Source organism: Apus apus, chromosome 1 (assembly GCF_020740795.1).
Source record: "Apus apus isolate bApuApu2 chromosome 1, bApuApu2.pri.cur, whole genome shotgun sequence".
Taxonomy (NCBI): domain Eukaryota; kingdom Metazoa; phylum Chordata; class Aves; order Apodiformes; family Apodidae; genus Apus; species Apus apus.
In genome coordinates, this window is record NC_067282.1 from 139,360,973 (window position 1) to 139,373,914 (window position 12,942).

The 12,942-nt window shown below is 42.2% G+C and overlaps 2 protein-coding genes across 4 annotated transcripts in view; both read right to left on the bottom strand.

The window, feature by feature from the left end:
* Positions 1-3,838, bottom strand: part of DERA (deoxyribose-phosphate aldolase) — a 58,259-nt gene extending 54,421 nt beyond the window's left edge. For all 3 annotated transcript variants that reach the window (XM_051644097.1, XM_051644096.1, XM_051644098.1), the window contains exon 1: positions 3,768-3,838. In XM_051644097.1, coding sequence (XP_051500057.1) covers positions 3,768-3,798 — 31 coding nt within the window. In that variant the 5' untranslated portion in view covers positions 3,799-3,838. The remainder of the gene's footprint in view (positions 1-3,767) is intronic.
* A 1,122-nt stretch (positions 3,839-4,960) lies between these two features.
* On the bottom strand, positions 4,961-12,847 carry STRAP (serine/threonine kinase receptor associated protein). Its single transcript, XM_051639944.1, has 10 exons — positions 12,670-12,847; positions 11,452-11,587; positions 10,593-10,674; positions 10,278-10,350; positions 9,608-9,704; positions 8,412-8,549; positions 7,722-7,858; positions 6,827-6,976; positions 6,232-6,297; positions 4,961-5,914 (listed from the first exon to the last, which is right to left on the bottom strand). The coding sequence occupies exons 1-10, from the start codon at positions 12,779-12,781 to the stop codon at positions 5,853-5,855; spliced, it is 1,053 nt and encodes a 350-aa protein (XP_051495904.1). The 5' UTR covers positions 12,782-12,847; the 3' UTR covers positions 4,961-5,852.
* Positions 12,848-12,942: the final 95 nt, after the last annotated feature.

Genomic DNA, 12,942 nt, shown 5'->3' on the forward strand with positions numbered 1-12,942 from the left:
CTACGCTGAGCAACATGGACACATTTTTTTTTTTTAGAATCCAAGAACATCCTTTGCAAAACAACTGCAGTTATTCATTACTCAGAGTAAGTATGCATATATATATAGACACATATACAAAAGTTAAAAAAACCCAAACAAACACCACAATATATCATAGCAAAATGTCATTTGTCCAACCCCATGTGCAAAGCAGGGTCGGCTCTGAGCTCAGACCAGGCTGCTGAAGGCTTTGTTCAGTTGGGTTTTGAGAGTCTTAAAGGATGGAGATCACACAGCCTCTCTAAGAAACCTGCCCCACCAGCTGACTGTCCTGAAGATGTTTTTCCTGTATCCAGTCTGAACTTCTCTGTCTCAAGACAAGCCTGTTGTCTTGCTTTATCCCGTCATGCAATGCTAAGATCCTGGTTCTGCTTTCTTGATACACTCCCCACAGGGATGAGCAGGCTGCTGTTAGGACCTCCACAGCCATCTCCTCTCCAGACTGAACCAACCCAGCTCCCTCAGCCTCTCCTCATAGAGCAGGTGGCCCTCTGCTGAACTCATGACGGTTTATGAATCTCTTTCTTCCACTGGGGGGCAACAAAACTGGACAGTCTTCCAGATACAGTCTAACAAATGCTGAGCAGAGGGGATAATCCCTCGCTTTCTGCAAGGAGTCACTGCCCATGTCCCCATTGGTGTGGCCCAGGAGGCCACTGGCCATCTCTGCTGCCAGGGCACTGCTGCCCATGCCCAGCTCACTGCCCACCAGGCCCCTTTGGGCAGAGCTGCTCCCCAGGCAGGCAGAGCCCAGCCTGCGTGGCTGCCGGGGCTCATCCTGCCCAGGCCTTCGGCCCCGCTGAATGTCACTAGGCTCCAGTGGCTCCTTCCCATGGATATCTGGGTCCCTCTGATCTGTCTAATTTAGTGTCACTTGCAAACTTTAAGAGCAAGCAGGCTATCGCATGTACCAGTTCACTGAAAAAAAAAAGTTAAACAGGATGGGTCCCAAGCTAGTCCTCTGCATTACCTTGGTACCAGCCTCAAAGTAGAGTATTATTGACTGTGTTATCTGCTGGGTTTATAACATCTTGTCTGCCATTTTATGGCTCTACCAAAGGTTATTGGATGTCTTTCTGCATGACTTTTGAAGGTTTTTCATCAAAATTCCACCTGCAGGGAGCAGAAAACCCATGTGGTAGACACCTGCATCCCCACAGTCAAGCCAAAGGATTATGCTACTAGCTTGCACTACAAAATGGATGCTCATTGATGTGTTTCACTATTTTGTTGTGCAGTGGCATCTGGTGCTTTTTGGAAAAGTGATAAAATAGGCAGCACCTGGTCCATTATACTCCAATATCCTTGTAAGCAGAGCAGGAGACTCCTTTCAGCCCCTGCATTCATTGTGGTGAACCAGAGTATCCAAGAATGTCTCTGCAAATAGTCCCTGTGGAATAACAAACTTGTAAAATTCCTTATCCATATTCTTTACCCAACTTGCTGATGGTAAGTGTATCAGTGTATTAGACTAGTGACCCTCTGACTAGTTAACACAAATCAAAAGTGGATTTTTGTCTTTTACAAGTATCTGTTCTTTATTCCAAGTAAACACCTTGTTCTTCTACTAAGAAACAGCGAGGAAGGGAGGATTACAGGCTTTTACAAAAAATGTATTTATTATACCATAAAAAATAATATGGGAAAGCCCTATATGCCATGACTTGAGAAGAGTTCAGTCTGTCATTGAAAAACAAATAGATGCTCTCTAATGGCAGCATCAGAAACATACTGCTTAAACAGTGATGTTAGGTATCAAGCACAGAAATAGCAGACACAGATAAAAGGACTCAAATAATATATTTTTAAGTAAAAGATATTTTACCACTAGGTGTCCCTGTAAGAAAACTGCAATCCTACAGGATGTTCTGAGATATGGGGCAAAGCATTTGAATTACTGTTAAAGCTGCTGGTACAAGCTGGCAAGCCCTTCAAAAGCCAAAAAGCCTACATTACAGAAGCAGTGTGTATTGCTAGCAACCATGAAAAAGATACAGGGAAGGGTTTATCATGTCCTTTTTGAGTACTGCTAGCAGCTAAGATACTTGAAGCAAGATACATTAAGTGACTTAAATATAGCACTTAGTATATTTCAGATGTGTATTTCATGGAAGGGCAAATGGCAGGGAGATTTAGTTCTCCCTTAAAAGTAGCCAGCATAAGGCAGCTGCTAGAAACAGCCACAGTGGGTATGCTGCTGCTTAATACAACTGAAGTCATGGCCACACTGGTCCCCTACTGCACCTGCCCTGCACATCTAACCTAGCTCATTTTGACTGCCACTGATTTAAACAAAGATGACTGAGAAGGGATGGCAACAAGAACCTGAGGATAAGACGAGGGCAGTGGCCTTTCCAAGTAAAGTAGTTGAAGCTGGAAGAGGCCACATGGTGCAGCCCTGAAGACATCCATCCCTCTGTGCTCTTCACTAATTATCTTGAACATTCTGCCTCTTGGGCAGGGGAGGGCTACTTATGGGAGAAGAAAGAGTTACAGAAAATATCTGGAACATACTCAAGTTACAATTCACTGTGAGATTAAATTTACAGTAAGAAAAAGCACAACTTATTTGTCTAATTTAAAGTAACTGAAGTGCATTTGCAAACTTCCATGCTAGCCTTTTTCCAAAGAGACACTGAAGTTTTGTCACTACATTATTAACATGTTTGTTTCAGAAAAAAGATGCTGCTCAGACGGCTACAGCTGAAACTCAAGTGTCCCTGCCAGCAGCCCCCAGATAAGCACACCAGAGAGCAACTCAACAACTGACTGTTAGGAGTTACAATATGTCAGTCATTTCAGTGAATGAAAACTGAGTCAATCTTCAGTTGTCCACATGTTAATAATTTAAACTGTATATTACTTCTGTAAAAATGCCAGCACTTGTGCTAGAGACAGGAGCACAGCCACATGCAGCATGGACTCCTGAACTGTGCTCATGACAACTTTGAGATCTCTCTCGTTCAGCATCAGCCATTCTTTGCTTCCTATCTTCCACAACACCACCTCTGTATCTCCTTCACTTTCAACTCCCTTTCGTGGTTGTTCTCTGCCTTACCTGAGGCACAGCCACGTTTCAAGCCTAGAGACCACCTGGAAAATGCTTATCAGCCTTCAGAGAGCAGGTGACAAGGAGAACAGTTGAGGTGAAGTCCTGAGTTTACAGAACAGAATTCAATTAACAAGTGTTTTGAACCTCCTGGGGCATTGGGAGGGGGGACAAGTTATTCAGTGAGAGAAGCAGACAGGTGCACAAGAGGGGACAGGAGCACGGCTGACGAGTCCCACGGCTGACGAGTCCCACTGCCCTGTCAGCTGTCGCCCTGCTCGGTGCCTCTCAAGCCGAGGCAAACCCCAGCTTCTGTTCAACCTGGAAAACCAAAGGGAATCTAAGCTCCCTACAGACCTCCCGGGTGAGGAGACAGCCCGAACGGTATGTCACAAGTACTGAAAGGATCTAAAACAATCGCAAAGTCTATTTCTACTTTGGATTTTCGAAACAAAACAAAACAAAACGCAAACCACCAACGTTCTGCAGCAGCCTGGCCCGTACACGCCGAGGCGGGTGACCCGACTGGGGCGGGGGAGCGGCGCGACCAGGCTGGCGGGAGGCCTCCCGCCGCCGGCAGCCGCCCCCGCCCACCGGGCGCTCCCCTGCCCAGCCACCGGCCGCCTCGGGAACCCCTCACACCACAGCCCCGCCCCAGCGGGCGGGCACCCCTTACCCAGCTCGGTGCCCGGGTTTCGGCCCGCCATAGCCCTGGCTGCCGGCGCCTCTCCGCCCCTGCTGCCGGAGCCGGGCGGGGCGGGCAGAGTTCGGCCTCTCCGGTCCCGCCCCGCACGGGCAGGAAGCAGGTGGCCCCGGGCCGCCATCGCCGTAGCAGCCATCCCTTCGTCCCGGGGCTGTCGGTAACCAAGGCCTACCCCCACCCCTGAGCTTCCACTGCTGTTGTGTGAAAGGAAGTACTAAAACCTTCTGCTCCTTTAGCGATAAATAACACCTACCTTGCTGTCTCAATGCTCCCCCTTTCTTCGAGTTGCAACTTCAGCCCTGCGTGCTCCGTGCCAGCGAAGAACCCACATGTTCACAACAGCACCATGCGAAGCAGCGATGGGCACGGCTCTGAAATCTGAGGGCGCTATTCCGGACTCCTCTATAAAATGCTACACAGCCTACTTCAAAAACGGTGTAAGGACCAGAGCCTGCAAGAAGTTTCACCCTGAGGCGTACAAGTGCCTTGTTTTAAGCACATCCTGCAGCTTGCAGAATGAACAGCTTCTAGGCTGAAGCGCTAGATTTGGAGCCCTCATCAACTCTTAACAGATTCAGTAACGTTGAAATAATTAGCTCTAAATCAGAGGGTTGTAAGTTGCCTTTTTCTTAAGAGTAAAATTCAAATACTTAACTGCACAACTGATTTTAGGATAGTCTGCAAAATAATGTATCCTTACTACTACTACTGCATTAAGACACCATGATCTATGGCATCATTCTGTTTTCCTTCCTACCACCCCTCCCCAACAGTTGAAGTTGGAAGGGACCTCTGTTAACCACCTGAGCCTTTCCACCTGCTGAAGCAGGCTGAGCTACAGCAGGTTCCAGTTGCGTTTTGAGTGTCAAGAATGGACACTTCACAACCTTTCCAGACAACCCATTACAGTGCTTGGCTGCCCATCACAACAGAAAAATATTTTCTTATGTTCTGACAGCATTGCCCATGTTTCAATTTATATCCATTTTCAAATGGTAAGCTTCAATTTTCCAACATGATAGCATTACCTGGGAAGAATTTAAGGTAACAGTAAGGACACGTGAATAAAAAGTGTGTGGATAAATATACCTCTGCATAACTTTTCTGCTTTGCACACAGGATGCATAATGTAAATCTTTCAGCATAACATTAAAGGAAGTCACAAGTGGAAGAATGTCAGTATTTTCTTTAATGAAGAAAATATGATTTGTAACCTTGAGAGAGTAACTTTTTTATCCAGTCTGGAGGACTAAACCCAAGCTTTATACAGATTCAGAGCCAATGTCTGAGATTTTCATGTACAACCAAATATTTCAGGCAGCATGTTTAATTTAGGAGTTTTCACTGCTTTTGATTTTAGAGACTCATGTTTACATTCAAACTTTAAAGAATAAAAAAACCACAAAGCTTACAGATCAAAGAACCTGCCGCCCTCTGTACCAACGTTAAACACATTGTAACTGCTTTCTCCTCCATACAGTACAACACCAAGATCCTGGAAACAATTATGTTGTTAACTTGGTTGCTTTGCCATTCCATGAACCCAAAGCTCAACACTAAGATAAGAGTTTTTAGAGGCATTTTATTTAGACAACTGAAAACATCTAAACTTTCAGAAGCAGCATACAATGAAACAAAACCCAAACCAAATACTTTCAGTACACAAACCTTATTTTCAACTAAAGCCAAATTTTCCAGCTTTCAAGAATAAAATAAAAAGGTAAAAGACATTGTATCTCTTGTCCGTAATAAAGAAAACACACTACAATGAGTCTAACTGAAATTACAGAGACTAGATCTTGGTTTGTGCACTTCTTTGAAAAGACAGTAGGCAGTTATGCTAAAAAGACAGCAAAACTCTACTACATGTCTTGTTGGTTGTTTTTTTTGGATACTCAGTTCTCTTACAAACAACACCTAGCCAGTTCCACCGCATTCTCATCAATTACTGCCCATCTTTGCCTTATATGTTGAGAGCACACTCTGGAAGGCTGCTGTTTATCACTGTTCACTTGATTCCATCTCTTATGTCCGTATGTTGAGTAACACTTGCAATAATCAGGCCTTAACTTCAGGAGCTGAGCTGTAGACCGAGTCTGAGTTTTCTGAGGCAAGTTCTTCTGCAATTAAATAAAAAGGGTATTATCATTAAAATTCAACTTAGATATAAAAAACAAACAAACGTTGCAGGGATTGCTTAAAGACCAGTTCAGTTTGTTTTCCCATTTAACTTGATGCAGTTATTCTACCCCATCTGCTCAGCCTGCACAGCTCTAGTCACTAGTCTGGCACTTACCATGTGGTCATTTTCAGGAAAACGCATTCAAAGATGCCAGTAGGCACTTGGGGAACTACCTCTTCCATACTACAGTATGCTACCATCTTGACTGATCTTTTAGCACTTAGCTAAGTTGAAGCTGTCAGTTCAGTGAATTACCTATTTCCTCCTCTGCAGTTCCTGGAAGAGTGGTCCTTGCTTTGGCTGCTTCTGCATTCTCCTCTTCTGTAAAGAAAAGGGAAAAAAAACAGTAAGTACTTCTAGTTTCCCCTCACCCACCATATTAAAAAAAATAAGATTATCCACCTAATTGTTGAGGATGAACAGTTGGGTAAGCAATCTGTTAATGAATACTCAACAGCAGTTTTCTAAACATTCTCGCCCGTCTCCCAGCCCCAGGCTTAGAGAACTGAAGCACAATGTAAAATAAAACTATCATCCATACTTTTTTCTACATATTCTTCTCTCTGTAAGACTTATAAAAGTGGTACTTCATATTTCTTGCTCTTTAACATAAAAATACATCAGACATTTGCTTACATATCCACCAAGAGTTTATATTCAATAAGCTTACAGGTTTGAAGTTAACTGCTTAAATAACAACCAAAAAAGCAAATCCTTAAATCTAACACATTGTCAGAAGACAATACAGTTCCTGTACGAAATTCTGATGATGTATACCACTTACAATAGATATTACTTTAAAAGTGCAGATGAAGCAGCCAAGTTTCACCAGAAACACCTGCACACTTACCAGGAACTACACACTTCCAAAGACCATAGGTTTTCCCTACTATCGTCTGCCACAGCCTTAGTGTGCCATCCTCAGAGCCACTTGCATATAACTCCCCATCAGGGCTAAATCTCACACAGTGAATTGGACCAAAGTGTCCTTTGTAAGATTCTGTGAGAAAAGACAAAAAGAAAACATCAATTTCAAATTTCAGTCAACAACTGAAATTAGTAAATACAAACTGATCAGAAGAGGGGAAAAAAAAAAACACTGTTGGGAGGCACTTTGTCAGTACTTCTGACACAACACAAAGCTGCCATTAATTGACGTCTCAGTGATCCCTAATTTAGGTAACATATTGATGTTTTATTAACTGCAAGAAAACAGGTGCTTATCTATTCTAAGCAAAACTACAAAGCAAACCAGTGGCATGGAGTACACATGCTCTGTTCCTTCAACTATTCACTCTGTACACATAACATTTTAAATGAGGACAGGATGAACAAACAAACTTAGAAATACAATTTTAAAAAAAAATATATTTGGCCAACATTAAGAAGAACACAAATATATCGTATTTTTCATAAAAGCAAGTAGCTGCCACTCAGCTGACATAATAAATCCTATAGTATGACACAAGTTAACATACAGCTTGCTACTGCCACAATACAGATGACAACTTTTTTTTTTTTTTAAAGGGTGAAAAGAGCAGTTTAATGGAGGCTTTAATTAATTCTAGAGGAATACTGTTAAGTGTACCGAGATAAAAAAAATACTCAACTGGTAATTTACCTTTCATCCTCTTGTACAGCATGCTATGCTAAGACCTTGAGTACAACAGTTTCACTTCTTAGTCATTATTTCATTAATCTAACACCCATTTTAGAACTCTTTTTATTAAGGAAGACAAACATACCTAATTCTTCTCCTGTATTATAGTCATATTTGTAGAGTTTAAAATCTTCACCACCTGCAACCAAACACTCTTTTGCAGGGTGAAGTGATGCAGAATTGATTGTAGCAGGTGCTTCAAATGATTTAATCTGCTCTAAACTGAGGGAGAATTTTGTTAATAAAGTTAATTTAAAAAAAATAAAAAGATTCTGAGCAAAGAAACTGTGATTGCATTAATCACAACTGATTTTAAGAAAAACAGAACACAACCCCTTTCTGAAACAAGTTTTAATACTTGAAAATCAAGCTCATCAAGTCAGAAACAAGTTCAGAGTAAGCAAAACAAAAGCTCACATACTCAGAACTACTCTCTGGAATACATTTAAGTGTGTAAATTGTTTTCTTAAGACATCATAGAGATGTATAAATAATTAGTTCTCTGAAAAGCACTGAACTGAATTCTTGCCAATACTTATTTAACTGCAATTACAGTTAGTGTAAAACACAGAAATGGCACTGAATCTTTACAATCTAGCATTTTACAGACAGTTAAGGGTTCACCATTTCACAAGATGGTAGTTGTTTTACACTGCTTTTGACAAGGCAGAAAGCAAAGATATTACAACTTGGTGATTTTGACCTCGTGCAGCCAGTTTTTACCCACAACCAAGCCCATTACTCAATCTGTGAAAATTCTGTGGTTTGGACTCACGTTTCTGCACTGTGAAAAGCAATAGTCTTCCCATAGGTTATCACAAGTATCTGTCCTTCTGGAACATACTCCATGCTGCTCACTGACATGGCAACATTTAGTGCCTTCACTTCAGTCATGGTACTCCGGTCCCAGAGGCTTAAGAGGAAACAAAAAGGAGAAGACAACTCTCAAGATTACTTCAGCAAATCAAACAATTTTCACCTCCCATCCATGGCAAAATGTGGATGAAAAAAGCCACCTAAGAGAGAACATGGTTTGATTCCACAGGTACTTGGGATTTCCAGTGGCATCCTTATTTTAACACTTTGCCTAAGTGAGAAGGAAGACACGCTTACTTTAAAATCCTGTTACTTTTGAAGCTCAATGCAACACCATTAAATGGTACACACACCATTTAACTACTCAAGGATTCTCTGAGAGAGTAAAAACCTTGTTTAAAGCCTCCTAAGCAACAAAGCTTTCTAGAAGCAAGGCTTGAGGATTCCATTCTGCCGTCATATCTCACAAGGCAATGAAGTACTAATGCAAACATACCAAGAACAGATTCATTTAAGATAATACAGTTTTCTGTTCAGGGCTGTAAGAGCTATCTAAAGAGAAAATAATGGAAAATGCTTTGCTATGACAAGAATATTTTCATTCATTAGCTGACTGCTGCATTTCTACTTCTACAAATCAGAGAAAAGTAAAAAGTACTAGGCTCTTGTCTCTCTTGAACACCAGGAAACCAAAAAGACCTGGAGCTGAAAAGGAGACTACAGGGCATTACAGAAGGAGATTGCAGGCAGGTACACTACATTGCACCAGCCACTTTGCCCTCCCATCCTTCCTTCTACAAAGCAGGGAAGACCATTCTATTTATTTCTCCTTTGTGCTGTAAAAGTAAGAATAGTGAGACAGCTAGGCATGAGATGACACTGGTCATATTGCCCAGAAAGCTGATGAAGCAGTAAGACACATAGCCCATCTTTTCTGGACAGCATAGTTTGAGGAAGGGTCTTTTTCAATTCTTCTTCCCAGCAGCCAGGTTTGTCAAGGTTTCAGTACATCTCCTATCAACTGGACATAAACAACCTATGCTACTTACATACTTTACAAAAACAACCCAAGTATAACTATAGTCTCACATAAATTATGGCACGATAATAAACAAAAGCAAGCTTCTTAAAAAACTGAAAGTGACTTTTTCTTACCGGACAGTTTTATCATCAGCTGAAAGAATCTGTTTGTCATCACTGCTCCATAAAGCCTTTTTAATGCCAGACGTATGTCCACTGATAATATCAGGTTCTTAAAATAAAGCCAAATATTTTAATACATGTAAGTAAATGAAATAATGTCATGCAACAGTTGGGAAGTTTTCTTAAGCTATAAGGATTTTCAATTACTAGAAACTGTAAAATCACTTCCGAGCACTTATGACTTGATTTGTACATCTTATTCCAGGAACATAATACATGCAAACTGGGTATCTGATTGTCTACATTTAAAAAGCTTCACTAGTTCTACATTAAGGTTCTCTAGCTTCATATAAATCATCAGTAGTTCAGTACCAACATGAATTTAAACACACTTATATATGCAGAGTCTTATTTATTTTATTTAAATTTTATTCAATTACACCTATTTCTAATGAGTCCGTGTTAAATGGAAACATGCTACCTTTGAAGTCCATTATAGATAAACTCTAACTCACTTATAAAAGCATAAACTTAAAATATACAGATTATCTTACTATAGCAAAAGTTTATACACACTACATTTGTAAAACAATCCTCAAGTTTCTGTGATTCGTAAGAGGTAGCTCTCAATTTCAGAACTTTAACTCCAAAAAACAAGAAACAGTTCTAAAAGCAGACTCACCTGCTTCTGGCTTGCTCAAGTCATAGATACGCAACAGTTTATCCTGTCCACCTGTTAACAGATAATTGCTATCCTGAAACAGAAGTGTAAAGGGTCAACTCTATTTTGAATCAAAATACCAGCCTTCATCTGAGAGTCTTAAGCTAACAGTTCTTTCTCTCAGACAGCCTCTCATACACTCATTACAGCTAAGTTACAATCTTAAAGTGGCATGCTGAATTGTTTGCCTGTTGAGACACACATGTAAAAAGTAGAAAACTTAACTCATAGCAAAACATACTTCTCTGGTGAATAAAGAACAAAGGTTTTTCATACCTGCGTAAAATCCACACTCTTGACAATGTGTTTGTGAGCCAATGTGATTAGTTCATCGCCTGACACAGCATCCCACACTTTGCTAAATGGCAAGAGAAAGCATTTGCATGTTAGCAGAACCAGGACAAAACAACCTGGGCAGTCAGATTAGTTTGTAAGCAAGCTTTCCTGACACCATCATAGAATTGTATCATAAATGCTACATTCTTATAAGGTATAACCTAGTTAGTGAATGAGAATACTTCATGTTTTTACTGAAGATTTATTTTTTTTTACACTATCCTACCATTTTCCTTTATTCTTTTCTTCAAGATAATGCACAATAATTAGCACTTTAGTTATAGGACAAAGGCAGTTCCCCACAACTTTATTATTAGAGATTGCCCTCTCCTAACAGGATTCAACTTGCCAAATGGTAATATATGCTGCAAACAGCACTAACAAACAACAACAACAAAAATAAAATCAAATAAATAATTCACTAGAATTTTCACAAGAGTTTTTTTGTAGTAACAAGAGACTAACTGGTAGAGGCAAAATAAAAATCACTCTTTTAACTTTGCTATAAGTAGAGTACCCGAGATTATAGCCACATAGAAACGTTATTCTAGCAAACTGGTACTGTAATTAAGTACATTTATCAAGAAGCACAGTTGTTCATCATGACAGTATCTGCTGTATCATAACTGTTATCTGCTTCCAAGAACTTAAAAGTCTAGGCTTTGATCTGGCTTACCACAAATAAGCTATCAATTACTAAAGATAAACAAATGAATCAGTAACTTACTACAGCTCTATGTCACCAAAGAGAATTATAGACTAAAATCAAAGTAGACCTCCAAGACTGTCAATCACTTACGCTGTAAAATCTGCTGCTGCTGTAGCTGCTTTAGTGGCATCCATGTTTAAAGTGGCACCCCAAACCGCACCTTTATGACCTAGAAAGGTGCCAATCCAGTCTCCCGTGTCACCCTGACGCAACATAGGCTTCCCATCTTCACAAAAACAAAAAAAAAAAATTCAGGTAACATGATAAAAAAAGGAACCTGTTTTTTTAAAAAAACACTCCCTTGCACCAGCCATGTGGAAACGCAACATACTTTATGAAGCTACCCTTGGTAAGAGAGGTTAGCTGAAGAGCTTAGGCATGCAGCTGTACTTACTGCATACACCTAAAACTGTAGATATTAAAATGCTACTGGAAATAAGATTTTTTTTTCTTTAGGTTTGCATTAAGGGGATTGAAAAGAGCACTTTGTTTAGGTTTTATTTTTACTAAAGTTTTCTTCAGGCAGGACAGGCCTGTTTTCACTTTGGAACTCTATTTTCAGACTAGCAGCATGCAGATACAAGTCTTGTGTTTGTAATCAGGTAGGCTTCGAACAAATAAGCAGATGTTGTAAAAATGAAACAGAAATAGAAAGCTTTTCATGTGATTATTTTTTTCTGGGAGCCTATCAGAAAGTTGTTCAAGACGTACAGCTGAACTGGAAGCACTCCAAGACAGAAGGAAAGGTCTTTTTCAACTTACAAATACGTTTGTAAGATTAACGTATGCGTGTATGGAGAAGGAATGCTATTCACATCATGCGGGTTCTGACGGGAAAGTAGACATTGTCACTGTGGCTGGCAAGGCAGCTGCCCCGGTTAAACAGGAGCTCGCTTTAAAATCTACAGAACACGTCCACTGACGGTGGAAACAGGCAATTTTGGAAGTAAATCTTTCCGAGGCTCCCCCTCCACGGTTTGAATCCAAACAGGCCGAAGGCGGGCCACGACACCCCGAGGCTAACCCGGTAGCTAAGCACCACGAAATTCAGCTGCCCGCTCCCTTTTCCGTTCGGTGACACTGGAAGCCGGTATCGCCCTACAAGCCCCAGCGCTTCGGGGGGCGAAGAGGGCAGCCCGGCACAACCCCCCGTCCGCGGCTCCTCCCGCGCTACCCCCAACCCCAGCGGCCTAGGAGCAGCGGGACGGAGGCGCGGCGCTGCTGCTGCCCCGCCGCCCGGCGCCGAGGACATCCCCGCCAGGCAGACCCAGACCAGCTCCCCGCTCCCACAGCCCCGCCCGGGCTCACCCTTGCAGGCGCTGATGAGGAAGTACCCGTAGGGGGTGACGCCGCTGAAGGCCAGGTCCACCACGGGCCGCGTGTGCCCGGAGCACGTCAGCGGGGTCTGCCTCATGGCCATGGCGGCGGCGGCGAAGGGCCCGGCGGCGGGGGGCGGCGGGAGGGGGCGGCGGGATGCGGCGGGAGGGGGGGGGGGGGGGGCGGCAGAGGCCGGCGGGCGGGAGGGCGCGGGGCGGGGGCGCGCTCGGAGCCCGGGGAGGGACACGAGCTCCCTCCGGCCAG

What these genes read in the sequence shown, in the direction of transcription:
- STRAP (XM_051639944.1), bottom strand. Translation starts at nt 12,781, where the DNA reads ATGGCCATGAGGCAGACCCCGCTGACGTGCTCCGGGCACACGCGGCCC. An exon ending in GCTGATGATAAAACTGTCCG is followed by an intron (nt 8,550 to 9,607) that starts GTAAGAAAAAGT and finishes TTTCCTCTTAAG; the next exon opens with CCTCTGGGACCGGAGTACCA. An exon ending in AACTGCAGAGGAGGAAATAG is followed by an intron (nt 5,915 to 6,231) that starts GTAATTCACTGA and finishes ATTTAATTGCAG; the next exon opens with AAGAACTTGCCTCAGAAAAC.